Source organism: Agelaius tricolor, unplaced genomic scaffold (genome assembly GCF_023055355.1).
Source record: "Agelaius tricolor isolate 1412-34295 unplaced genomic scaffold, bAgeTri1.0.p SCAF_29, whole genome shotgun sequence".
Classification (NCBI taxonomy): domain Eukaryota; kingdom Metazoa; phylum Chordata; class Aves; order Passeriformes; family Icteridae; genus Agelaius; species Agelaius tricolor.
The window spans coordinates 3,172,790-3,196,952 of NW_027269289.1; the positions used below are offsets into that span (position 1 = coordinate 3,172,790).

The 24,163-nt window shown below is 49.1% G+C and overlaps 2 protein-coding genes across 12 annotated transcripts in view; both read right to left on the reverse strand.

The window, feature by feature from the left end:
- Positions 1-5,974, reverse strand: part of ZBTB44 (zinc finger and BTB domain containing 44) — a 40,625-nt gene extending 34,651 nt beyond the window's left edge. For 3 of the 4 annotated variants that reach the window (XM_071449759.1, XM_071449756.1, XM_071449760.1), the window contains exon 1: positions 5,817-5,974. The gene's annotated coding sequence lies outside the window, so the exon portion shown is untranslated. The remainder of the gene's footprint in view (positions 1-5,816) is intronic. The other variant, XM_071449757.1, reaches the window with a different exon arrangement.
- Positions 5,975-15,678: 9,704 nt separating this feature from the next.
- ADAMTS8 (ADAM metallopeptidase with thrombospondin type 1 motif 8) overlaps positions 15,679-24,163 on the reverse strand; it is a 31,430-nt gene continuing 22,945 nt past the window's right edge. For 2 of the 8 annotated variants that reach the window (XM_071449866.1, XM_071449867.1), the window contains 4 exons: positions 22,631-22,814; positions 22,158-22,330; positions 21,575-21,750; positions 15,679-19,539 (listed from right to left, as the gene is read on the reverse strand). In XM_071449866.1, the coding sequence (XP_071305967.1) occupies positions 18,807-19,539; positions 21,575-21,750; positions 22,158-22,330; positions 22,631-22,814 (1,266 nt within the window). In that variant the 3' untranslated portion in view covers positions 15,679-18,806. The remainder of the gene's footprint in view (positions 19,540-21,574; positions 21,751-22,157; positions 22,331-22,630; positions 22,815-24,163) is intronic. The other 6 variants (XR_011682789.1, XR_011682787.1, XR_011682786.1 and 3 more) reach the window with 6 other exon arrangements.

Genomic DNA, 24,163 nt, shown 5'->3' on the forward strand with positions numbered 1-24,163 from the left:
AACTGGGGTATTTATCCACTTAAAAAACCAAAACCAGACACTGACATTGAAAGTTGCTGCTGTGGAGCAGCAACTCCACAGGCTGGAGCTGTCTGCCCTGCTATGGCCCAAAGCTGGCCTGGCAGAGCCATATCCACATCCACCATATCCACAGTTTGTGCTGGGCATAACCCCACACAGCTTTGTGGGGTTTTTTAAACCTCCAGCATCTTGACCAACACTTTACAGAATTTTTTCACAGTAGATATTTCAAAACAGGGGTATTTATCCACTTAAAAAACCAAGACATTGAAAGTTGCTGCTGTGGAGCAGCAACTCCACAGGCTGGAGCTGTCTGCCCTGCTATGGCCAAAACTGGCCTGGCAGAGCCATATCCAGTTTGTGCTGGGCATAAGGACATTTTGTGGGGTTTTTTAAACCTCCAGCATCTTTACCAACATTTTACAGAAACTTTTCACAGTAGGTATTTCAAAATATGGGTATTTATCCACTTAAAAAACCAAAACAAGACATTGAAAGAGAACTGCAGGAACTGTCAGGCCAGAGAGCTTCAACACTGCCAATATCTGTCCCTCCTAAGGCAGCAATGTGTCCCTAACCCACCAGTTATCCCCAGACCCATGAGTCATTTCTGGGACTCTTAGGTCTCCACAGGACATGGCATCTTCAGGCTTCCAGTGCCTTCCAACTTAACTCTGGCAAGTATCCACCACAACTGCAGTTTTTTCCATACTGCTCTCTTGGTAATATCCAAATACAAAATGCCTCCTCAACGGCCATCTGTACTGTATTTATAAACTAAGATCTTCCTCACTATCTGTATTTCCACTACAATATCTCTCATTATGATTACTGTGTTCATTTGCACTTGGAATATAAAACATTCCACATAGTAAATGTTTATAATATTATCACAGAGGAGCTACAAAGTGTCCCTTTATTAGAAAGCACATCTCTCTTTATTCAGTCTTCTTGGGTAAAGCAAGCAAACAAATGTTGTGGCCAAATCACCTCAAAATAACAGCAGAGCTCAAAGAAAAAAAAACCCAAGTGATGAAGAGCTGCCTCTGCAGACAGATGTACCAAACAGACTGGGACAAGGCAGCTTGGAAAAGGAAAAGAACCCAAAGAGAGAAAACTGAGATCACTGAGACCTGTAAAATCATAAATGAGGTGCTGATGCAAAAAATATTACAAAAAGTACGAGGGATTCAATGAGATTACAGTTTAAAAAAGAAGCAAAAAAACCCCAAAAACCCAGAAGCCAGGTATTATTTTTGCACAAGTTGAGAGATTCATCACAGGGCATTCTGTGGAGGCTCCAGGTACAAACTGTTGGAAATGTTCAGGCAATGCCCTCAAGGACAGGTCCAACAGGCACTGCCAGCTCAGGCCACCTCAAAACCAGGAGCTGGGGATGAAGCCTGAGCTGCCTGGGGCTGCTGCTCCTCTCTCCCCTAATGATTTCCTCCTGGCCACTGTCACAGACCACATGCTGAGCCCAACACACTTTCTGCAGCTCTTCTGATCCCATTGTTCACATCCTCTGCTAAATGTGCTCATGTGAAAGAATGATTTCCCCAGCTCTGAAGTGCAAGGCATTAAGAACACACTATTTACAAATAATGCACAGTTTAAGTCACTTCCTTCACTTGATTAAATGGAATGTAAGAATTGAATGAAATGCTGAGCGTTTACATTTCCTGTCACCCCATTTTATCAGGTTTGCAGCTCATTTCCTACCACCACCATTTCATTTCAGTGCCTTGCACAAAGCAGTCCTAGACACCTGCTTTCATCCAGTGAAACCATTAGAAGAATCAATTTGCTCTGCAAGGCAAGGAGAGTGATGGACTCCTGTGTTTACTTAGCAATAAGCACACAACTCTTTAATTAGATCTGGATGCTGAAAACTGCATCTTTGAGGCGACAGCCAGGGCCATGGAATGAAGCATTTCAATTCGTTACATAAATCAATGTTTTCAGGAGGTTTTTTTCTGCTTGTAACTGCTGACTTCCATATGGAAACAGTGTCACAGGTAGAGGCAGATCTCCCACCCAGTTTGGCTCCTGCCAAACCCTCACACAACACTTCTTGGAAGAAACAAGCAATTAAGTTGCTGCCCCTTCTCAGCCACACGCGATTCCAAGATTGATGTCGTATTTCAAGCGACAGACTGTGAACACGCTCTGCAACCGTGGCATTTAATTTAGAAGTCAGCACTTGACACATTGAAGTATTTGGAATTCCTGAAGTCTGGCTGTCTGCACAGTTGCATAATTTGAGCAGGGATAACCTACTTATAACTGGGAGAGGGAGAAGAATGTCAACAGACAATCCCTTCTACGTCAGGGGACATCTCCTTCCTCGTCACACGCCAGCAAAAGCAGCACTGCTTTGTCACAGGTTGATTTTTTCTTTTTTCTTTAAACTAGTGCATTACAATCCCTAAAAGGAGTGAAGCTACAGATATCACCAGATGTTCTCCTAGGAATACACTCAGATGTTCTCAAAGCTCACTGAAAAACAAGTTTAGCAGATAGAATGGCTGAGGCCATGAAACAGTGATGTGAAATACCCCACACAAGTGTGAAGGACCCAAGACTTGCTGCTGGCCACACAAACACCTCACCAGGGACAAGCACCACACATCCATCCACAGAAAGGCCACAAAGATACAAAATCTCCTTCCAGCAAGTCGTGGGATACAAGCAAACCCAGCACCTGGGGGGTTGTTCAGCCTCAGCCAGGGGAAGCTGCTTTGCTTTAGAGCCTTTGGCAAACAGCTGAGCAGACCCTCAGAGCAGCACAATTCCCCACTAACACTGCAGAATGAAAGCACCCCTTTGGGAAGGGCCAGAGTTTATGATTAATCTCCCATTGCAACAAGCATGGCAAGGATTCAGTTTCACCCTCTGCCTACTCCTCTTACGTACTGCAGAAGGAATATGTGAGGACAGCGTCTCCCCTCCAAACCTCACAGTCAGAGAGGCAGGAATTCCCTCACCCTGTAAACAAAACCAGGACAAAACCTCCCAGGCATGATCCTCCCTCAGCATCCATGCATCATCCACCTGGGGAGACTCAAGTGGGGCTGGAAATTCCCTTCCCATGGAAAGAGACTGCCTGGGGTGTCAGCACCAATTAAAGCTTTGGATTAAAACCAGCTGTTTAAATAGAAGTAGTCCCAAGGGAGAGGCACTTAGAGCATTGTAACTGGTTCTGGAGTAAACAGCTGGACATCAATGGAGGCATTTACACTGGGAGAGCTGTGTCTGAGCTCCCAGGTTCAGCTCCACCTCCCTGAACAGCTGCACTCAAACCCAGGCAAGGTCTCCAGGCTCATCACACCTCGGATCTGCCCCACATGCAGGCATCAAACTGCAGCAGGAGACTCGAGGGCAGAAGAAAAACACAGTGCACTCCCAATTCCCTGAGAGCCTCATTCCCACAGGACTCATTCCCACTCACATCACCCTGCAGGGTCCACAGACCAGTGCCACATGTGATAAATAACCACCACCTCATCTGTGGAAACATCCAGCTCAGAGCCAGGGACCAGCTCAGGGGTGAACTGGGTGACCTCTACCTCAGTAACAGCTGCCATGAGAATACCTGGTGGATATACCCCAAGAATAAACTAAATAAAATCTTTTAAAAGGGAAAGGAAAAGCTTCCTATCAGGCAGAAACACAGAAATAAAGCAGGGGCAAACGTGTGCTAGGAAAATTGAGAAACTCCCCACGGGGGTATGGCAAACCCAGAGTATCAGATGGGGACAATAATGATTCTAGAAACATCACAGAACGGTTTGGGTTGGAAGGGACCTTAAAGATCACGTCCAACTCCCCTGCAATGGGCAGGGACACTTTCCACAAGCCCAGGGGACACCTTCCACCAGCCCAGGCTGCTCCAAGCCCTGTCCAAGCTGGCCTGGAATGGTCCCAGAGATCCAGGGGCAGCCACAGCTTCTCTGGGCACCCTGTGCCAGGGCCTCCCCATTGCTCACAGGGAACAATTCCCTCTCAATATCTCATCTAACCCTGCCCTCTGTCATTTGAAGCCATTTTCCCTTGTTCTGCCACTCCATGGCCTTGTCAAAAGTCACTTTCCTGCTTGCCTGGAAACTCTTCAGGCACTGGAAGGGCCTGGAGTGGACAAATTACACATATGACCAGAAAAAGAGAAAGTGATGGTATTTTAGACTCATGGAATGCGCTGATACCTAGGAAGTACACACACTACTTGATTTTACTCTGCTGGTCTGCTCAGCAAAGGAAACCCCAAAGTCAAAGCAAAAACCAAGGTAGGCTTAAGCTGAGAGTCTCCCACTGCAGGGTCAGCAGGGCCCAGGAAGGAAAAGGGAGAAGTTTCAGCCATGGAGGATGAACAGGCAGCCAAGAAGAGAGCAGAGATGGGAACAGGGCTGAGCTCTCTGGCATGTGCAGGAGGTGATGGGAGCAAGCACAGGAACAGCTGGCACTGGGCATCTGTGGGAACATCCAAGATGTGAATGGACTCATGGTGGAAACCTCCACATGCATGAGGAGTGCCTGCCTGCAGCAAGGCTGCACCTTTCCTGCAGCAAGGCCTGCACCTGCCCTGGGGGTGCTCACACAGCCAGGACAGGATGCAGGCCCCTGGCAGGAAATCAGTGGTGAGTGTGGAGGAGGGGACACCCAGCCCTCAGCAGTGGGCACAACAGGCTCCACAGCATGACATGGGCTGGAGGACTCATCCCTCAGGCTCTGGAGGAGGATGTGTCTTTGTGGGTGGGGAAAACTTCAGCAGCTTCTGCAGCCAGGCAGGAGCCCCCTGAGGTGTGGGATTTACCAGGCTGTGCTTGACCCCATGGAAACAGGCACAGCAGAGTTTGGGAGGCACCAGTACCCTGGCTGTGTTAAAGGAGACAACAGGCTTTTGGCAAGCAAGAAACACATGATACCCTCCCAGAATCTGCTGATCGTGTTTATATAGGAAAATGACTCTGGAGAGATGGAAGGAGAGCAGAAAAACATGAAGCAGTTCCTGGCAGATGAGCACTGTGACACCCTCACAGTGCGTGGACACAGAGGCAGAGCAGCAGACCCTGGCAGATGGACACTGAGGAATGTGCAGAAGGGGCTGTTGTAGGGAAAAAACAAACAACAACAAAGGGACAGCAGCTCTGCCTCACGGCTAGTGGGAATCCCTCTATTTCCTCCCATAAGCCGGCACTGGAGGCAGCAGGTATCCCGTTGGGATGCAGGAAACAACACAAGTTCCCCCCCACAGCCCTCGGAAGTCCAGGTTCGCGTGTGCACCCGCAGGCTCCGGCAGCCACTGCGGCTCCCCCGGGGCTGGGGACACCCCCGGAGGGGACAGCACGGCACAGGGACACCCCGGACACCGGGACACGAGGCACGGGACACCCCGAATAACGGAACGCGGGGCAGGGGCATCCCAGAGGGAAGTGACACCCCCAAGCACCGGCACAAGGGACAGGGGACACCCCCGGAGAAAGGTGACACCCACAGGAGACACCCCCGGCCGGGAACCCTCGGCGAGGCGCGGGGCTGACACGGCCCCGCGGGAGGGGGACACAGCGGCTGTGCACCGCGCAATGGGATCCCCCGGGGGGGCGAGCGCAGCCCCGGGGCACGCACGGCAAACACGGGCGAAGGGACGGGCCGGGAAGGGCCGGGACGGGTCAGAAAGGGAGGCAGAGGGGCCGGAGCCGGATCCCTCCCGCCCCCCGCCCCCGAGGGGCACCAGCGGCCGCCGCGCCACCGACCGGCCCCCTCCCGCTCCAGGCCCGGCCGCGCTCCCCGGTTACCTGCGGGCGGTCGGTGAGGCCAGGCCGCTATCTGGGGGCCATGACGGCGGGGCCGGGAGGCGGCGGGACGAGCGGGATGACCGGGACGAGCGGGATGGTGTCGGGGGGGGGGGGGGGGGCGGAGGCCGCCGCCTCCCCCTCAGGCGGCGCGCGGGAAACCCGGGGGAGGGGGGGCGGGGGGGGGGGGGGGGAAGAGCGGGGGGCGCGCGACCCCCCCCGCGCGAGGGGGCGTGAGGGGCGCGCGCGCTGCGCGTGCACGCGGGGGAAGGGGGGGGCGCGGGGGGGAGGGGGCAGCGCGCGCGCCTCCGTCCGAGCTCCCGCGCGCGCCGCCCGGGCACTTTGTTTGTGTCCCACAATGCACCGCGAGCGGCGGCGGGGGCGGGGCTCCGCGCATGCGCACACAGAGGCCGGCGGCGGCAACGGAGCCGGCACCCCGCGGGGAGAGAGAGAGAGAGAAACGGGGAAACGGCGGGGAGAGAGAGAGAGAAACGGGGAAACAGCGGAGAGAGAGAGAGAGAGAGAAACGGGGAAACGGCGGGGAGAGAGAGAGAGAGAGAAAAACGGGGAAACAGCGGGGAGAGAGAGAGAGAGAGAAACGGGGAAACGACGGGGAGAGAGAGAGAGAGAGAAAAACGGGGAAACAGCGGGGAGAGAGAGAGAGAGAGAAACGGGGAAACGGCGGGGAGAGAGAGAGAGAGAGAAACGGGGAAACACAGCGGGGAGAGAGAGAGACAAACGGGGAAATAGCGGGGAGAGAGAGAGAGAGAAACGGGGAAACAGCGGGGAGAGAGAGAGAGAGAAACGGGGAAACAGCGGGGAGAGAGAGAGAGAGAAACGGGGAAACGGCGGGGAGAGAGAGAGAAACGGGGAAACACAGCGGAGAGAGAGAGAGAGAAAAACGGGGAAACAGCGGGGAGAGAGAGAAACGGGGAAACGGCGGGGAGAGAGAGAGAAACGGGGAAACACAGCGGAGAGAGAGAGAGAGAAAAACGGGGAAACAGCGGGGAGAGAGAGAAACGGGGAAACGGCGGGGAGAGAGAGAGAGAAACGGGGAAATAGCGGGGAGAGAGAGAGAAAAACGGGGAAACAGCGGGGGAACGGGGAAACACAGCGGGGAGAGAGAGAGAGAGAAACGGGAACGGAGCGGGGAAACCCAATGGGAAAAGAGAGGGAACGGGGAAATGGGGAACGGGGAAACCCAGCGGGGCGAGAGAGAGAAACGGGAAAACCCAGTGGGGAGAGAAACAGGAATGGGGAACGGGAAAACCCGGCGGGGAGAGAGAGAAAAATGGGAGCGGGGAAACGGGGAGAGAGAGCACGGGGAAACGGGGAACCCCAGCGGGGGGAATGGGGCCCTGGGGAACCCCAGAGCAGGGAAACAGGGTCTTTCTGCATCCCAGCGGGGTCCTGCTGCACCCAGAGCAGGGAAACGGGGACCTGCTGCATCCCACCGGGGGGAAATGGGGTCCTAGTGAGCCCCAATGGGGGCAAACGGGGTCCTGCTGTATCCCAACGGGGGGAAATGGGGTTCTGCTAGACCACAACAGGGAGAAACTGGGTTCTTGTGAACCCCAGTGGGAGGTTCTAGGGAGCCCCAGTGGGGTCCTGCTGAATCCCAGTGGGGCCAAATGGGGCCCTGCTGTGCCCCAGCTGGGTTCTGGTGTCCCCCAGCATGGGGAGAACGGGGCCCCAATTCCCCTCAATGGGGTAATGGGGTGGGAGTGCTGCCTGGCAGAGGCTGAACAGGGCCTGGAGCACCCAGCAGAGAGGGGACAGTGCTGGTGTGCCAGGAACCGGGCAGAGAACGGAGCTCCAGTGACCCCCCTTGTGCCATTGGGGCACGGGGAGAATGAGGGGCATGGGGAGAATGAGGGGCACGGGGGAGCAAGGGACACCAGGGGAATGAGGGACACCAGGGACACTGGGACATGCAGCCAGCAGGGACTGGGGAGTGTATGCCCCCGGCTGCACATCCCACTGTTACAGATACACACTATAATATTGGCTTTTCACAAATATTAAAATGGATTTCATGTGTGTAATGTTAAAGTAATTTTGTTCTAAAGATACAGTTTTTATTTCTGTTGTTAATTAAGCTTAGACAGTAGTGCAATAGCTGATATCAGTGTGCTTGTGTTAAAATGCCTGCTTGGGTGGGATAACACCCAATGAACATAAGATAAAGACACCTACTACAGGTATGCCAACTATCAGCACTCACCATCTGAAGACAGTGTGGACCAAGACCCAGAACTAGAAGTAACAAAAAAAGGACTAAAACCACAGCCAAGGAGTACACATGCTCTAAAAAGGCGAACCCAAGGAGGAGCCATGCTAAACAGTTCTTAGAATATGTAAGCTAGCTTAAGAAAAAAGTTTACTGTGCATGAGAGTCTATGAATATGCAACAGGCTGGTATAAAGAAAAATATATTTAAAGAATATCCCTGAAAGTGATAGTGCAGTCTTAGCTGAGTGCCATGGTGCACCTGGCCATAATTACCTTTACACTATAGTCCTTGCCTCCTGTTATCCTTTATTAAACTTTTTCCATTTTCACAAGAGACTAAACGTGTTTCTCACACCATCCCCCAGCAGGGGCTGCCCCGGGGCACTGGGATGATCCAGCCGTGCATCCCCGGGGTGTGGGAGTGGCTGGGGGGGGTAGGATGGTCTGGACAGACAGAGATGAGAGATCTCTGCAGCCAGGGCTGGAACTTGGGGTTCATTGCAAAGGGCCTGGGGGCAGGGCCCTGCTGGGAGCTGCCAGGCACAGCTCAGAGCAGGACTGAGAGAAGAGAGGGGGAGAGAGGATGAGAGGGTGAGAGAGTAAGGGAGTAAAAAAGATAAAAGAGCGAGGTTCCCATTACAATACAATAAATCTTCTTCTGTGTTGAATATTCTGATTCTCACTAACCAATCTAGTACAAGATACAAATCCTACAGCATTTCCATACAGCCTATAAGAATCATTACATTACCATCCTGTGCTACATTTTAAACCCTAAAAACTCCTCTTTGGGCCCCTTCTGCCAAGCTGTAGGGTCTGCTCTGCCCCTTGGGCCTGTCTGCAAGCAGAGGGTGTTGTTCCATCAAAAGGGGATCACCTTCAGCAGCCACACCATTGTTTTACAGTTGTTCAGTAACTGAGGGATCTCAAAGCTTGCTTTCATTTCAATCTCAATTATAGTTTCCATATTCTCAAAATCTTTTGCCAGACAATCATATTGATAAGGCTTTCCTGTTTCATCTTCCCCAGCACTGGGGCACTGGGATGTTCCAGCCATGCCTCCCTGGGCACTGGGATGCTCTGCTCCTGCATCCTCCAGCCACGGGATGTCAGGGCATTCTGCCCTCCCCAAACGTGGGGTACCCCAGCTCCCAGAGCCTCACAAACCACCCACCAGTTTGCAACCAATCAACTTTAATGAATCCCTAATTAATCCACCCTGATAATTTGGTCTGAATCTGCACTAATTTGGGTAAACACAGCTTTAAAACAGGATGGACACAACCCTTTCCTCTGTGGATTGTTTTATGGCCTGGTTTTTTTGTTGGTTTGGGTTTGTTTTTGGTGATGAGCTCTCAGTAAATTGAAGCAGGAAACAGATTGAAGGGCCAGGGTCCAAAAGTGTTAATCAGCAGTAAAAATTTAAAACCTGTCCCTGGAAAAGCCACGCTGCTCCATCAGCAGAAAGAAAAGGGGCCAAACTCCCCTTGTGCTGTTGTGAAAACTCAGGGATCCTTTTAGATGCTTCCTTACACAGCTGAGGGGAGAACCAGAGCAGAGATTTGGACTGGATTTAATTCTCATTTCACTTCCCCTTACATTGCTATTGTGTTCCCAGGGATCTCTCCTGCAATCCTGACACATGCAGCCTCCCCTTGCAATCTACTCCCGTGTAAAGCAGGAGTAAAATAGCACCAATTTCAGCTCATTACATGTCTGCAGGTGCTGTTTCCACTTTAATGAGACATCACTTTCAAGGAAATCTGCTCCTGGCTACCCATGGTAACTCCTGAATCACGGAGGATTATGGAAAAAACCTCAGGCTGCCATCCCTTAGCTTCAAAAAGCTCTGAAAAGTCTCTATCAGGGGCTTTTTGATGGTGAAATTGTAGAATGAGTGATTTTAGTCAACTGAGAGCCAGTGCTGGTTCCTGCAGACGCAGAATCTGATGTGCCTTTTCTTGCTGACTTCCCTAGATGTGTTGCTGCAACTTTAAAATTGCCCTAAAATGCTGATTTGTAACCATTTCATGAATAAAGAGTCAGGTGAGCCCAGCAGAGACTCTCAGTGCTGGGGGTTGCCACACATGCTTGGATCTACCTTGAAACTTGCTCTGAGCAGGTGATGGGCTTTGCACAGGAGGAAAAATGGATCTAAACTAGACAAATTTGTGGCAGGAAGATAGTAAAATTAAAGTAAAATTAAGTAAAATTAAAATTAAGTAAAGGTAAAATTAAGCATGGTCTGTGTCCTCAGTGTCAAAACCAACAGTCTTTAAACCTGCTCCATGTGAGCTGGAAATAAGCCATAAAATTCCAGAATAAAGAATTGCCTTGACTTTCTTTTGAAAGAATTATTCAGTAATTAACTCGTCATTCCTGTGTGCAGGAAGCTAAGAATAGACACTAATAGCATTCAACTGGTAAGTTTTATTCATGAAAGCTCTTCTACTTGTTCCAGATAAAGTTGGGGATCTGAGGATGCTACTGGAAGATAAACCAAATAGTTTTTCAGAGACAGTACCAGGTTCCAGAACACCATGTTTATAAAAGTTTCTCTCCTTTATGCCATGCTAAAATCTGGTAAAAGTGATATAGGTAGGAAGAGAACTGTTTCAGTCCTTTTATTGACAGCTTTTATAAAAGCACTATGAGATTTGTTTGCTCTCAGTCTCTAGTGCTGTGTATGCAAGATGATCTGACTTGCCTGAAAAAGAAAAGAGCCCTGCTCACATCATCACTGCAGGAGCAACCAGCCTGCTCAGACCTCAGCTTTTCCCCCTTATTAACAACATTTTATCAGCCCTGGATGCCTGCAGAGGTTCTCCAGTGATTCCAGAGCCAGGGAGAAGGAAAACCAGAGGAGGAGCTGTGTTGGTTCACACCTGCTCAGGTTTCCTCAGTGACTGGGTTGTCCTTTATTACTCTGCTTTCTCTGGGGTCTCTGTGGTCCTGGCTGAGATGTGGCAGAGTCTCTTTTCCCAGCCTGGCAAGCAAAGAAGGAGTCAGGATTCTTCTGTTCTGGTTTCCAAGGTTGTTTATGTTTCTGTTATCTGTAGCATTCTTTCCCTGGCCTGCTGAGGTCTGTTTTCAGCAGGTCAGTCAGTGGCACACTGCCCACCCTCAGGGTGTTGTTGTCTTTTTATACTAAAACCTATGTGTACATTATTTACCATAACTTCCCAATACCCATCACCTATGTTAGACACTGAGCTTCTACTCTAAACCAATCCAAAAGTGCCAACATCACCCAGAAGATGGAGGCCAAGAAGAAGAAAGAAGAAGGACAAGGCGTGCCCAAATTCTTTCATCTTGGGACTCCAAGCCCTCATTCTAAAAACCCCAAAATTCCACTTTTCGACCCTGTGGCAAACTAACTATCATTCTACTTAAACTCTCATGGCTTGCAGATCCTCATATAAGGTTGGTAATTGTTTTTCCAGGGTCAAAATAAAAAGCACAGAGGTCTTGGGGTCTGTGCCAAGGTCTCTGAGCCCCCTGGCAGGGCCTGGACAACCAGAGGGATGTCCTGGGTCCCAACACTGCTTTTTCCATCGAGTTGCAGTTTCCCAGTGAGAGGCTGAGAAATGCCAAATCCTGATTCCTGGTACTTGCCCAGTGCTGGGATGTGCTCTTGCATGCATTTTACAATATCCTGGGATTGATTTGTGGATGTAGATGGAGCAACACCAACATAAACCCTGAGTGATTCAGTGATAAAACTGCTCTGTGCATCTTCTGCTCTCTTACAAGGACGTAGAGGGATGTCAGGATTTCCTGGGCTGAACCTCCTGGAATTTGATGGGTATAAAACAGCTTTCAATGAGATTCCTGTCTGCAGCATGAGGGGAGTGACTGGAGGTTGTGCCATGCCCTTAAAGCCTCCTTTGTCCGTCCAAACAGAAATTCTGTTTTCCCATACATTCAGAAAACACCCAGGTGTATCTCCCATCCATCCCTGGGATCTACCCCTTTCTTTAATCCTTGAATCTCTCCCTTGCTTACCTCACTCAAGCAGCCAGAAGGTGCCATTTCTGGCTGGAAGCTGCCTCACCCTGCTTTTGCAGCCTGTAGGATGTGTTTTCCTGTGCTTCAGCAGCTCTTGGAGCAGCCACTGCACTGCCAGCAGCCTGCTCCTGGCAGGATTCCTCATGAACAACCACAGCAAGTGACACCTTCCCTGCACAGCCTTGCTCTCCCCTCCCTGACCCAGCAGCTCCTGAGGGAAAGCAGCTTTGCTCCCACACTCAGGGACTGTTGCCTGCTCCTGAATTTACCTCTGGAGTGCAGGAGCTGTTTCCTCTCCACCCTCCTGCCTGTTGTGGTCTCTAGGGCTCAGTTAATCTGCTTTAACTCCATCCTGCTTCTCTCTTTGGAAACTCCTGATTTTCTCCTGACATGGGGAGGATTTGGGGTCTGTGTCCTCCCCAGACCTGAAAGTCCTTTTCCTTTTCCTCAGCCAGGGTGGTGCTGGGGGTTAAAGCATCCTAGTTGGCAGGAGAGGAGGTTGAAGCAGGAATTTCAGAGAGAAACCTTTCTAAAAATCCCAGCATTTCAACAGCCCCTCAGAAATGCCATTGCCAAGGAACCAGAGAGTTGCTTGGGCACCTGAGGATGGATTGATCAGGTATCTGTGTGGGGAAAGAGGGATCTAACAGAGCAGGGGGGTTGTAGGACCAAGATGGATGAGCTGAGCAGAGGATAAGGGCAGAAAAGGGATGTTATGGCTCTAGGACAGGGCAGGAAGGATGATTCCATCAGGAATAAGGATGGATTTGTGGCTGAAGCAGCGGGTGCTGGTGAGACCTTGCTGGGACACCATGGTCCCTTCTGTCCAGGGATGATAATTCAGCCCAGAGCTGAGGAGGGTGTTTTATGAGGTGAGCCTTGCACAGTTTAGCAAAGTAAGGCTGGAAGAGGCCTGACTGCTGTCCACAGACACATGGGGAGGGAGGGATGGACCCAGGAGAGAGGAAAATAATTAAAAACAGAACAGTTTTAGCACAAGGATAAGGGGGAGCAACTGTCCAGCAATGGCTGGGGCTGGAGATCAGGAGAGCCCAGTTCTTGGAGGGAGAAGCTCTTGAGATCAAGGAGCAAAGCACCATTTCAACACAGAGCTGGAAATGGTCATGCCTGGGGGAAGCCTGTGCCATCCTACAGCCTCTGGAAGTGCCTTTAAGAGGAAATATACCCATAAAACATAATTACCCTGATGGAGGAGCAGCATTATGGGCAGCACAGGCTGGGGAGGTGCAGCCAAGGGTTGACCCCAAAGATTTGCCCTGGTGGGACTGCAGAGATCCATCTGTGCCTGCTGGTCCCCATTGTCTCTATGGTATCATCGTAGATAGAGTGTAAGAAATGTTCCCTAAGGTTTATTTCTTACCCCACAGTCACTTTCTTACCCACTATTTTTTTTTAAGTTAAATTATGATGGTTACACTGATATCCTTAATTAAGGACTTTTCCCCTACCTGGTAATATCCCAAAGCCTTGGGATATTATCCAATATCCCAATGCCTTTGCATTGTTTAAATTATTCAACTCAAACCCAGCGATGGCAACAAAACAAGGAAGTAAAAAGGTGGGGAAAAGCCAGGGCAGGCTGTCACCTTAATGAGCTGCTGTCACCCTAATGAGCTGCAAGGCAGGGCCTGTCCCTGTGCCAGGGAAGTCACCTGGAATGAAAGTCACACCTGGCTGTAAACAGGGTGGCAGCAGGGGCAGTGGGGACATGTCCTGTGCTGGCTTAACCCGTGGTGGGGTGAACACAGGCAGCCTCTGCAGCAGCATTTTCTGGCTGCATAAGTGCAGGGAAATACCCAGGATATAGACAATAATAATGTAATGTGGAATGTTAGAATAATAAAATTTTGTGTATGTGTATATATATATGTATGTATATGTAACATTCTGTGTATATATTGTATATTTTAATAATGTAAAATGACATATATTATATGTATATATAATATATAATATATAATATATATATTATATAACATATATATTATATAATATCTATTATAATATATATACAATATATATTATAATATATATTACATAATATATATTATAATATATATTGTATATATGCAGAATATATTAATGTATATTATATAAATGTATAATACATATTATATAATGTATAATATATTGTAATGTATAATGTATATGTATTGTATATTATAATAATGGTATAATATAATGGTAATAATAGTAACTGTGAATATGATGTAATATGATATGATATAATATAATATAATATAATATAATATAATATAATATAATATAATTTATAGAAAATAAAGCAGACATCAGGGTGGGCTTTCACCCAGGACAGCTGGCAGGTATCCAAGCTTCCCTTGCAATGAGCCCAGGTTTATTCCAACGAGGTGGCTCCAAAATTCCCATTGGCATAAAGCAAATGTAGCCCTCCAGTGTTTCAGAGCTACATATCCAGAGAGCAGCAAATTCCACTGCCTGTGGTTATCCCACAGTTAAGTGAAGCAGTCAGAATCCCCTCTGCTTATGTCCTGTTTAGGCTGTCTGTCCTAGTAAAGAGCAGAATTATCTAAATGTGGGAACAGATTTCTATTCTGTATCTATGTATAAATATAATGTGTCTGTATTATGTCTATATTGTGTGTATAGAACATATGTATATATAATATGTACATAATATACCCATTATGTATATAAATATATATTATCTAGAATATAATTATTAGTTATCATTATCTATTACATATTGTCATAGAGGTATAAAATTTGCTGACAGAATATATGTATATATTATGTATATACATGTATATATTATGTATATATAATATATATGACATATAATGTATAATGTAACATATATGACATATACATATAATATAATAAATATATTATCATGGATTAATAGGATTCTATGTAGAATATATTAATAGACTATATTAATATATAATAGAATTCTATGTAGATATATAACATGTATATATCTAATAGATGATGTATATACAGATATATAATAGAATTCTGTGATACTATGTGTCTAATATGTATATTATGCATATATAATATATATGATGTATATATACATCATATACACAATATATTATATGGTTCTATAATGGTTTAAATATATTATATATTATATATTATATACAGTTCATATTATACAGCTTTATATTATCAGGTATATATAGTATATTATCTGTAGTATATTATATATTATAATATAGTATATTATCTATACTAGTATAATATAGTATACTATCTATAATATAGTATAGTATACTATCTATAATATAGTATAGTATAGTATAATATAATATAATATAATATAATATAATATAATAATATAAGTATATCATATATACCAAAAGATATACTGTATATGTATAGAAAAGAGGTAGGTGCTCATAAGGCATCTGCAAAACAGAATTGCTTCCAAATTTCTGCAGAATAATTCTGCCTCCATGGGTTTTGTCTATTCTCTCATGTAATATTTTGGTTCAGCATCTTAAAACTGAATTAACCGTTTCTTATCAATAAGATACAGAAAAGAGAGATTTAAAATCTCTCTGGGATGCAGATAATATTAGTCCTGAGAAAAGTGCAAATAAGGACAAATGCAAAGAGATAAAAGGCAGGAGGTCCTTTATTGAGGGGTAAAGGCAGAGCCACAAACAGACTGTTTTCAAAATTAAAAACAAATACAAACAATAGGCTAAAAATCAGAAAATTGTATTTTCCCCCCTCTCCTTAAGATGAATTCCAAAGCTTAATTTTGGTTGGGTTTGTTATGCTTGCACAGCTTGGTTGGTACACCAGGGAGGAGGGAAACACCAGTCAGATACCAGAGTGGATAAACAATGAGCAAAGACATCCCTTCTCTGAGCTCCCTGCAGCTTCCAGAGAGGGGATGTGGGAGCAGCATGTTAAAACACATTTTTAATCTCTTTTTTCCTTTCCAGACAGCTACTGTACAAAACCAAACAGAAATTTGTAATAAATACCTAACACAAGAGGCTCAGTACATTGCTACAATCCTTCACTGAAGGGAAACATATATATACATATATATATATATATATATAGCCTAATATATAAAACCTCTTTGACTTAAATCAGAGTAAAGGCTACTTGTTTTTACAGAAACCTGGGGCAGGAATTCCACTTAGCATCACCCACACCTCAACAGAGCATCACTGCCTCTGGTCCCCCCTCCTGGGGGATCCCCACCTTCCCCCTCGCTGGAAAAGCAGCAGGATTTGCCCTAAACAAGGAGTTTTTACATCGAGGAAGCTCCAGTGAAGCAGCCACACAGTGATTACAAAAACCTGGAAAAGCCCCTTGGCAGGCACACATTATCCTGGGTGATAAATACAGACATATTCCTTGGCACTGCCTCAGACTGATGTTCCTGACCCATCCTAAATGCTGGTGCTGACACTGGAGAGGAAACACATGCTGGCTTGGAGTTTAAAACCCTTGCAGACTCAGAGGGGAAAAAGAAAACAACCCTGCAAGGCTACATGACTTTAGCATCCAGCTGTTTGTTAGAACTTAAATTCCTGGAGATTAATTAGCAGATGTAGAACATTGCCCAAAGGTAGGTCTGTACCACAGCCCAAACAGCTCTGCATCCAAACTCTGCAGCTGGCCTTCAGGTTTTTTTTTTCCTTTCCTAAAAAAACCAAAGGAACCAAGCACTCAATACCCTCAATCCTGGGCTGTAGCTCCCGTGGTTTTGATAGAAATCATGTATGGGAGATAAAACAGGAATATTTCATGTTTTCAGGTGGATAGTGAGGTTTTTGTCTTCAGAGGAGCAGCTCATCCCACCATCCCATTCCAATCCTGTCTGGACAGCCAGGAAAGGGTCTCACACGAGCTTGGCTTGCTCAGGCAAAAGGGACAAGGAAAAGGATTTGCTCCATAAATGTGAATGGGGAATCTGAAACATCACAAATTCCAGCCCTCCTCCCCTTCCTATGAGAAAAAGGCAGATCCCACTGGAAATTCTACATTTTGCTGCCAAAAAGGAAGCCAAGGCAGGGTATGAGAGGAGCCTGGAGATACTGAATTGCTCATCCAGCAATAGCAAAATCTTTCCAAATTCCATCCCTGCTCCCCAGGCACAGGCTGCTGCCAGCACATGGCCAGTGATTGCTTTGGAAAGGGCAAAGTTCAGGGTCTGAACAGCCATCTGTGCTGGGGCCAGGCAGCAGCTGGGCTGGGGAGAGGGCTGGGGCTGCTTCCCACTGGGAAAGAGCAGCTCCAGCCTTGCCAGGCTTGGTTCTGCACCGAGAACTGCTCAAGCAAGGCTGGAGCTGGCACCAGATCTGAGCATTCTCAAATATCCCAGGAAAGCAGAGGTGAAGAGCAGCACTGGTCACCTCTGGCACGATCTACAGATCCTGGGCTCATCCCTGCTGCACACCAGGCTAGTGAATTATCTCCAAAATTACAGCAGAGCTGAAAAAATGAGCCCACAGGGGACTGAAGGACAAGGATGGGAAAGGAAACGCTGGCACACAAGAGTGCCTGCTCCAGAGGGCATAACAATAGGCATTTCACAGTCCCAGCACTGCAGAATTAGGAATTAATGAATCCTCACAGTGACCCTGTAAGACAGATCAGGTGTAATTAAGCCTTGGTGTTTTAGCTGGGGAAACAGAGGTGTGGGGTGACAGCTCTAGGAATAACCACAGATGCTGGGGGTGTTTGGAGACAGAGGTTTGTCACCTTGTAGATTATAAATCCAGCAGAAACCACCTCTCACCTGTCCTCCTGCCTGATTCATGCTAGGATCTGGCTCTCAGCTTACTCCTTCTCCCATTCATACAAGCAATTTATCTCCCAAGTGAAACCCACAGCTGATAAAACACTCCTCATGCTCAAGGACACCCACACTGCTGCAGGGAGGGGATGGCAACCCATTCCATGCCTTTTGTGAAGAAATCCCAGTTTTATCAGCAAAGACATCCACCCTGGACCTGCAGCTGGGATGGGGTGACAGCAAAACCAGGCTCCCCATTTTCTCCAGTGCCAAACCCCAGCAAACCTTACAAAAGCAATCTGCAACCACATCCAGCTCTTTGGAAACACCCTACAGAGATCTGCTTATCTTTCCCTTAATGTTACAACTTGCCTGCAAGCAGCCAGCCAGAAAGAAAAGGAAGAAAGAAAGGAAAAGAAGTGATTCCTCCCTGTTTTGCTGCCGTTATTCTCCCCTCTGAGGTAGACATCGATGTGGTGGGGGTGAAGCACAGGAGAGAGCCCAGGGCACCCTGGCTGTCCTGCCCCAGTGTGGTGGAGCCCGTGGTACCTTTGCTGTCCTGCCCCAGTGTGGTGGAGCCCGTGGTACCTTTGCTGTCCTGCCCCAGTGTGGTGGAGCCCGTGGTACCTTTGCTGTCCTGCCCCAGTGCTGTGTGGCACCCTGGCTGTCCTGCCCCAGTGTGGTGGAGCCCATGGCACCCTGGCTGTCCTGCCCCAGTGTGGTGGAGCTTGTGGCACCTTTGCTGTCCTGCCCCAGTGTTGTGGAGCCCGTGGTACCTTTGCTGTCCTGCCCCAGTGCTGTGTTAGCCCGTGGCACCCTGGCTGTCCTGCCCCAGTGCTGTGTTAGCCCGTGGCACCCTGGCTGTCCTGCCCCAGTGCTGTGTGGCACCCTGGCTGTCCTGCCCCAGTGCTGTGTTAGCCCAGGGCACCCTGGCTGTCCTGCCCCAGTGCTGTGTGGCACCCTGGGCTCCTGCAGCCCGGCGTGGCTCAGCACTGCCGCAGCAGGCAGGCGCTGGTGGCCGGGGGCGGCCCCGGGGAGCTGCACTTCTCGGGGGCGGTGATTTTCCCGGCGTAGTCAATGCAGGAGGCGCTGCGCGTCCGCACGCCCTCGCCGCACGTCTGGGAGCACGGGGACCAGGGACCCAGGCGCCAGAGAGGGCAGGGCACGTCTCCACAGGGCTTGATGTCCTCAGGCTTGAGGGATCTGTTGCAGGCAGAGGAGGTTTGACCCTCCACATCCCGGCAGTCCACCGTCCGCCGCTGCCAGCCGGAGCCACACGTCTTGGAGCACTCGGACCAGTCCCCCAGCACCCACTGGGAGGTCAGCATCGGTCGGATGACGTTGACTGACTTCTTCTCTTTGCTCTTCTGCTTGCTGAAAGGGACATCCTTGGGGATGAAGAAGGTGTACTTGACTTTAGGTGGGAAGACCTCGCTGGCAATGGTCAGCAGCTGCACGGTCAGGGGCTCTGGGAGCTGCCGGAAGCTCTGCAGCCTCTCCAGAGTGGTCATGGAGCCGCTGTACTTCAGGATGGTGCCCTTAATGAGGATGTCCTGCTCCATGGCTGAGATGGCAAAGTCTCCATTGAGCAGGTACTTGCCCTCAAGGGTCTTCAGGGCCAGGTAATTCCCGTCGTGCCGGAGCCCCCGGTGGCTGCGCTGTTTGATGTCGATGTTGGTGGCTCCGGCGGGGATGGTGACAATGTCATTGTAGCCGTACCTGCACGGGGCAAAGGGACATGGTTATTCTGCAAGATTTACTAAAAACACACTCATGTAAGGAACAGCACTCAGGGTAGGAGTGTCAGGGGGGTAGGACAGTGGGATGGACATGAGAGATCTCTGCAGCCAGGGCTGGAACTTGGGGTTTATTGCAAAGGGCCTGGGGGCAGGGCCCTGCTGGGAGCTGCCAGGCACAGCTCAGAGCAGGCCTGAGAGAAGAGAGGGGGAGAGAGGATGAGAGGGTGAGAGAGTAAAAGGGTAAGAGAGCAAGGTTCCCATTACAATACCATAAATCTTCTTCTGTGTTGAATATTCTGATTCTCACTAACCAATCTAGTACAAGATACAAATCCTACAGCATTTCCATACAGCCTATAAGAATCATTCCATTACCACACTGTGTTACATCTTAAACCCTACAAACTCCTCTTTGGGCCCCTTCTGCCAAGCTGTAGGGTCTGCTCTGACCCTTGGGCCTGTCTGCAAGCAGAGGGTGTTGTTCCATCAAAAGGGGATCACCTTCAGCCAGCCACACCATTGTTTTCCAGTTGTTCAGTAACTGAGGGATCTCAAAGCTTGCTTTCATTTCCATCTCACTTATAGTTTCTATATTCTCAAAATCTTTTGCCAGACAATCATATTGATAAGGCTTTCCTGTTTCATCTTCCCCAACACTCAGGATCCTGGCTCTGAAGCCATCCCTGTGTAACCCCAAGCACTCAAGAGTTAGAAATATTGCAGATGTTCTAGATGTGAGCTCAGCTGTAAGGTTTCTCTGAATGACGTATGAAAATGAGTGATGCAATCAAATGGACAGCCCTGTGATTACCAGCCTAGGTGGGAAATTCCCCTTGCTCCCTGTATTTGGAAATGGTGAAATGTTTGGGATTGAAAGCCTGTCACTGGTTATGCTGAAGGGTGACATCACCTATTGACAGAGATAACATAGAGACAATACAGATGTAGGTACAGATACAGATATAGATGTAGAACAACAGAAGAGGAGGGAGTCTCTGCACTCTCAGCTCACTTTCTGAAGGGTTTTGCAGCCACCACTACGATGCAGAAGTAATCCCACTGGAGGATACAGAGGACATTCCCATGCCAGGGAAGCGTTTTCCTGCAGAGCCAGCCAAAGCCCAGCCCTGGAGCACCACGGCTCCCAGGACAGCACGTGGAAGGTTGCACTGAGCCCTCAGCACTGTGACTCACACTGTGGGGCCAGCACAGGATCATTTTCCACGGATCCCCATGGTGGATGCTGCGGTCAGTAATTAGGTTCAGAGTATTTTGGAAAAAAGCCTTTGAGTCAAACTCTGCTCTCCGTCACCCTGGCCTCCCTCACCCTGATCTTAATGGGATCTCTTCTTGGCTGTAGCTCCTGTGCTAATCTCCATTTAGTCAACCACAAACAACTCATAGGAGAGTGGAAGCCCTGTTTCAGCTGTTCCCTGGAAGGAAACCATTTAGGAAATCTGATTTGACTGAGTCACCTCACTGCATGGAACTGGACGGTTGGGCTTTTGTTACGGTTTTCCAGCAAAAGCCTTAAATTCTGCTCTTTGGCAAAGCAGAATTCCCAAATCTGTTGGGTGAGGGAAGTGACTGTCCCAGTGTCCTTGTCCCAGCATTCAAATTCCCCCCAAGTCCAGGGAAAGGTTACTGAACATTTATATCACCATCAGCCCTGGAATATGTGTCCAATTCAGTGCACTGGTGTGAAATGTGTTTTGTAAACTCGTTGGGGCAGCAGATTTATTTGCAGTGGTGTACCGAGCCCGTCACACCAGTTATTATTTTAGGAAATACGCTCTACTTGGCTTGTATAATTCTGCCCCAAAATAAACTGAGCTTAAGTCCCAGAGTCTGGGGAGGAGCCCAGGCTCTTGCAATGCCAGCCAACTGAGGATGCTGGCTTGGATCCTAATATATTCCAAGCCTACAAGTTTAGTGATAGAAAAAGGGGAATGAGAGAGGATGCTGGTGTTTCTCCCACAGCCCATCCCTGCAGAACCTTCTTCCTGGTGCCTCACCTGGATCTGTTGAGCGAGCCAGATATTTTCCTGCACGTGGAGCCATTGCCACCGCACACCCCGCACTTGTCCAGCTTCTTGGAGGAGCCAATGACGTGGTCACAGCCAGCCTTGATGCACTGCCCGTGCACACAGATGGAGAGGGTCTCTGGGCCACACAGCGTGCCATCGATCACCTGGGAAAGGGGATGCACAGGAGGAACCAGGCCATGAGGTCTGACATGGGGTAAACAGGAGTGATTCCCAGCTCCAGGAATCTATCTTTGGAGATTCCCATCTCAAGGAATCTTTGGTGATGCCCATCACCAGGAATCTATCTTTGGAGACTCCCATCGCCAGGAATCTTACTATGGAGATTCCCATCTAAAGGAATCTATCTTTGGTGATTCCATCTCCAGGAATCTATCTCTGGAGATTCCCATCACAAGGAGTCTTTGGAGATTCCCATCTCCAGAAATCTTACTTTGGAAATTCCCATCTCCAGGAATCTCACTTTGGAGATTCCCATCTCCAGAAATCTCACTTTGGAGATTCCCATCTCCAGAAATCTTACTTTGGGGATTCATATCACCAGGAATCTTACTTTGGCCTCAAAGACTTTGAATTCACTCCTCCCTCGGGCTCGGCAGAAGAGTTTGCATCTGTCTCGGGGGGACACTCCAGCGTACTTAGGAACCCACTCCAAGTGATTCCCTTCCAGGTCAGTGAAGTTGTAGCTGTTGTACTTCTCACACTGCTGCTCCCGAAAGCTTTTCCCTGAAAGGAAGGGTGAAACATGGCCCAAAATCCATGGGAAGCTGGCAGGAGCTGCTGTCCCTGGCCATCGCAGAGAGGTGGGAGTAAGGTTAGGACAGTGAGAGCATGCAGCGAGGGTGCAAGCAGCAAGCAGGGGAGGAATGTCACGAAGGAGGGATCCCACACTCCTTCCATCACTCACAGAAGGTCACAGCCCCCAGCAGGAAGCTGTTGCTCCCCCAGATATGAATATCCAAGGGAGAGCAGAGCAATGCCTGTAGCGCGCTCTGGAGCAGCAGGCGTGGGCATGGCCATCCTTACCATCGAGTGGGCACTCCTGGGTGTGGCAGGACTGGTACTTGGCTCTCTGGCCCTGGCAGTAGCTGCCGCCGTGCCGGGGCCGGGGGCTGTCGCAGTGCCGGTGGGAGAACTGGATCCCTCCCCCGCAGCTCCGCGAGCACGCGCCCCACGCGCTCCAGGGGCCCCAGCCGCCGTCCAGCGCCGCCTGCAAGGGCACCAGGGTTGTGGTGAGATGTCATGGGTTGCCTCAGGTACCTCGGGCTTCTCCCTGAAGATTTCTTCCCCAGGAGTGTCAGTCACCTCTCCCTCCCCCTCCCCTGCCCCCTGCCCAGCACTGTCTGTCAGTCCTGGAATTCCAGAAGGGCATCGAGTCATTGGCAGAATTCAAAAGATGCCCTCTACCCCTGGAGGACAATGGGCCATCCAGGTGTCCTTTGTCCCTTGAGACTTCCCCTCCTACCTGGTTGGTAGCCCCACCATGGCCCTTCCCTTCCCCTCTCCCCAGGGTTCAGAGGAACAGCAACCATGGGCTCAGGGAGTTCTGTTGGAGCTGGTGCTGCATTCAGAGGCTGTGGGCCAGAATAAAGCTCTGGATCCAAACCCTCCATCAGAACCGACTCCTTTCCTTCACCATTGCCTTAAAGCTTCTCCGCCAAGGTAAAACTGAGCTCCTGCATGTCTGGACTTCCCTCCAAGCGCCCAACTGCAGCACCCAGATAGCCAAAGGTGTCTCTGAGACGAAATCACCACACACCCAGCCAGGCAAAAGTGTCTGTGGGGTGAAACACCACACACCCAGCCAGCCAAAAGTGTCTCTGGGGTGAAATCACCACAGCTGCCGCCTTTTGGTCAAGCAGCAAGGGCCAGACAAGGCCAGGCACATCCTATCTGGCTATATTGGTATTATTCCAATACAGAAGAAGCTGCTGAGCCCAGCCCTGAGCCTGCCCATGCCCAGCTGCTCCCTCCCAGGGCTGGAGCAATGCTAAAATCTCCCCCAGCCCTGATCCAGAAAAGTGCTCTGGCACGTACTTCACACAAAGTTAGTACTGACTTCCACTGGTCCATTTGCATGCTTCAAGTTAAGCTGGGCTTTGAGTACTTTGCTGACTGACTCTGAAACTGCTGCTAAGTTCCCCAGCAGGGCAAAAAGTTGTGATTTAATTGCAGATCCACACTGCTTGTTTTGGTTCAGACCAGCCCATGGCTCGGTAGCAGAGTTTTGTCTATGAGCTGGACTCGCCAGTAATAAATATTAATGAAGGAGAGACATCCAGAAATAAACCAGCCCAATCCAAAGCCAGCCAAAGAGACAGCAGGGGTGGGGTCAGAGATTTGGAAATCCCAAAGGGTCAAGCCCCAGCCCAGCTGTATGGGGTTTGTGGAGGGGGATACAGGGGTGGCTTCTGTGAGCAGCTGCCAGAAGCTCCCGCTGTGTCCAGTGGAGCCAACGCCAGCTCCAGGATGGACCCACCACTGAGCCCAGCAGATGTGGTGTTGACCTTGGGGATAATGTATTTAAGAAGAAGAAAAAAAAATTATTAGGGAAATGTA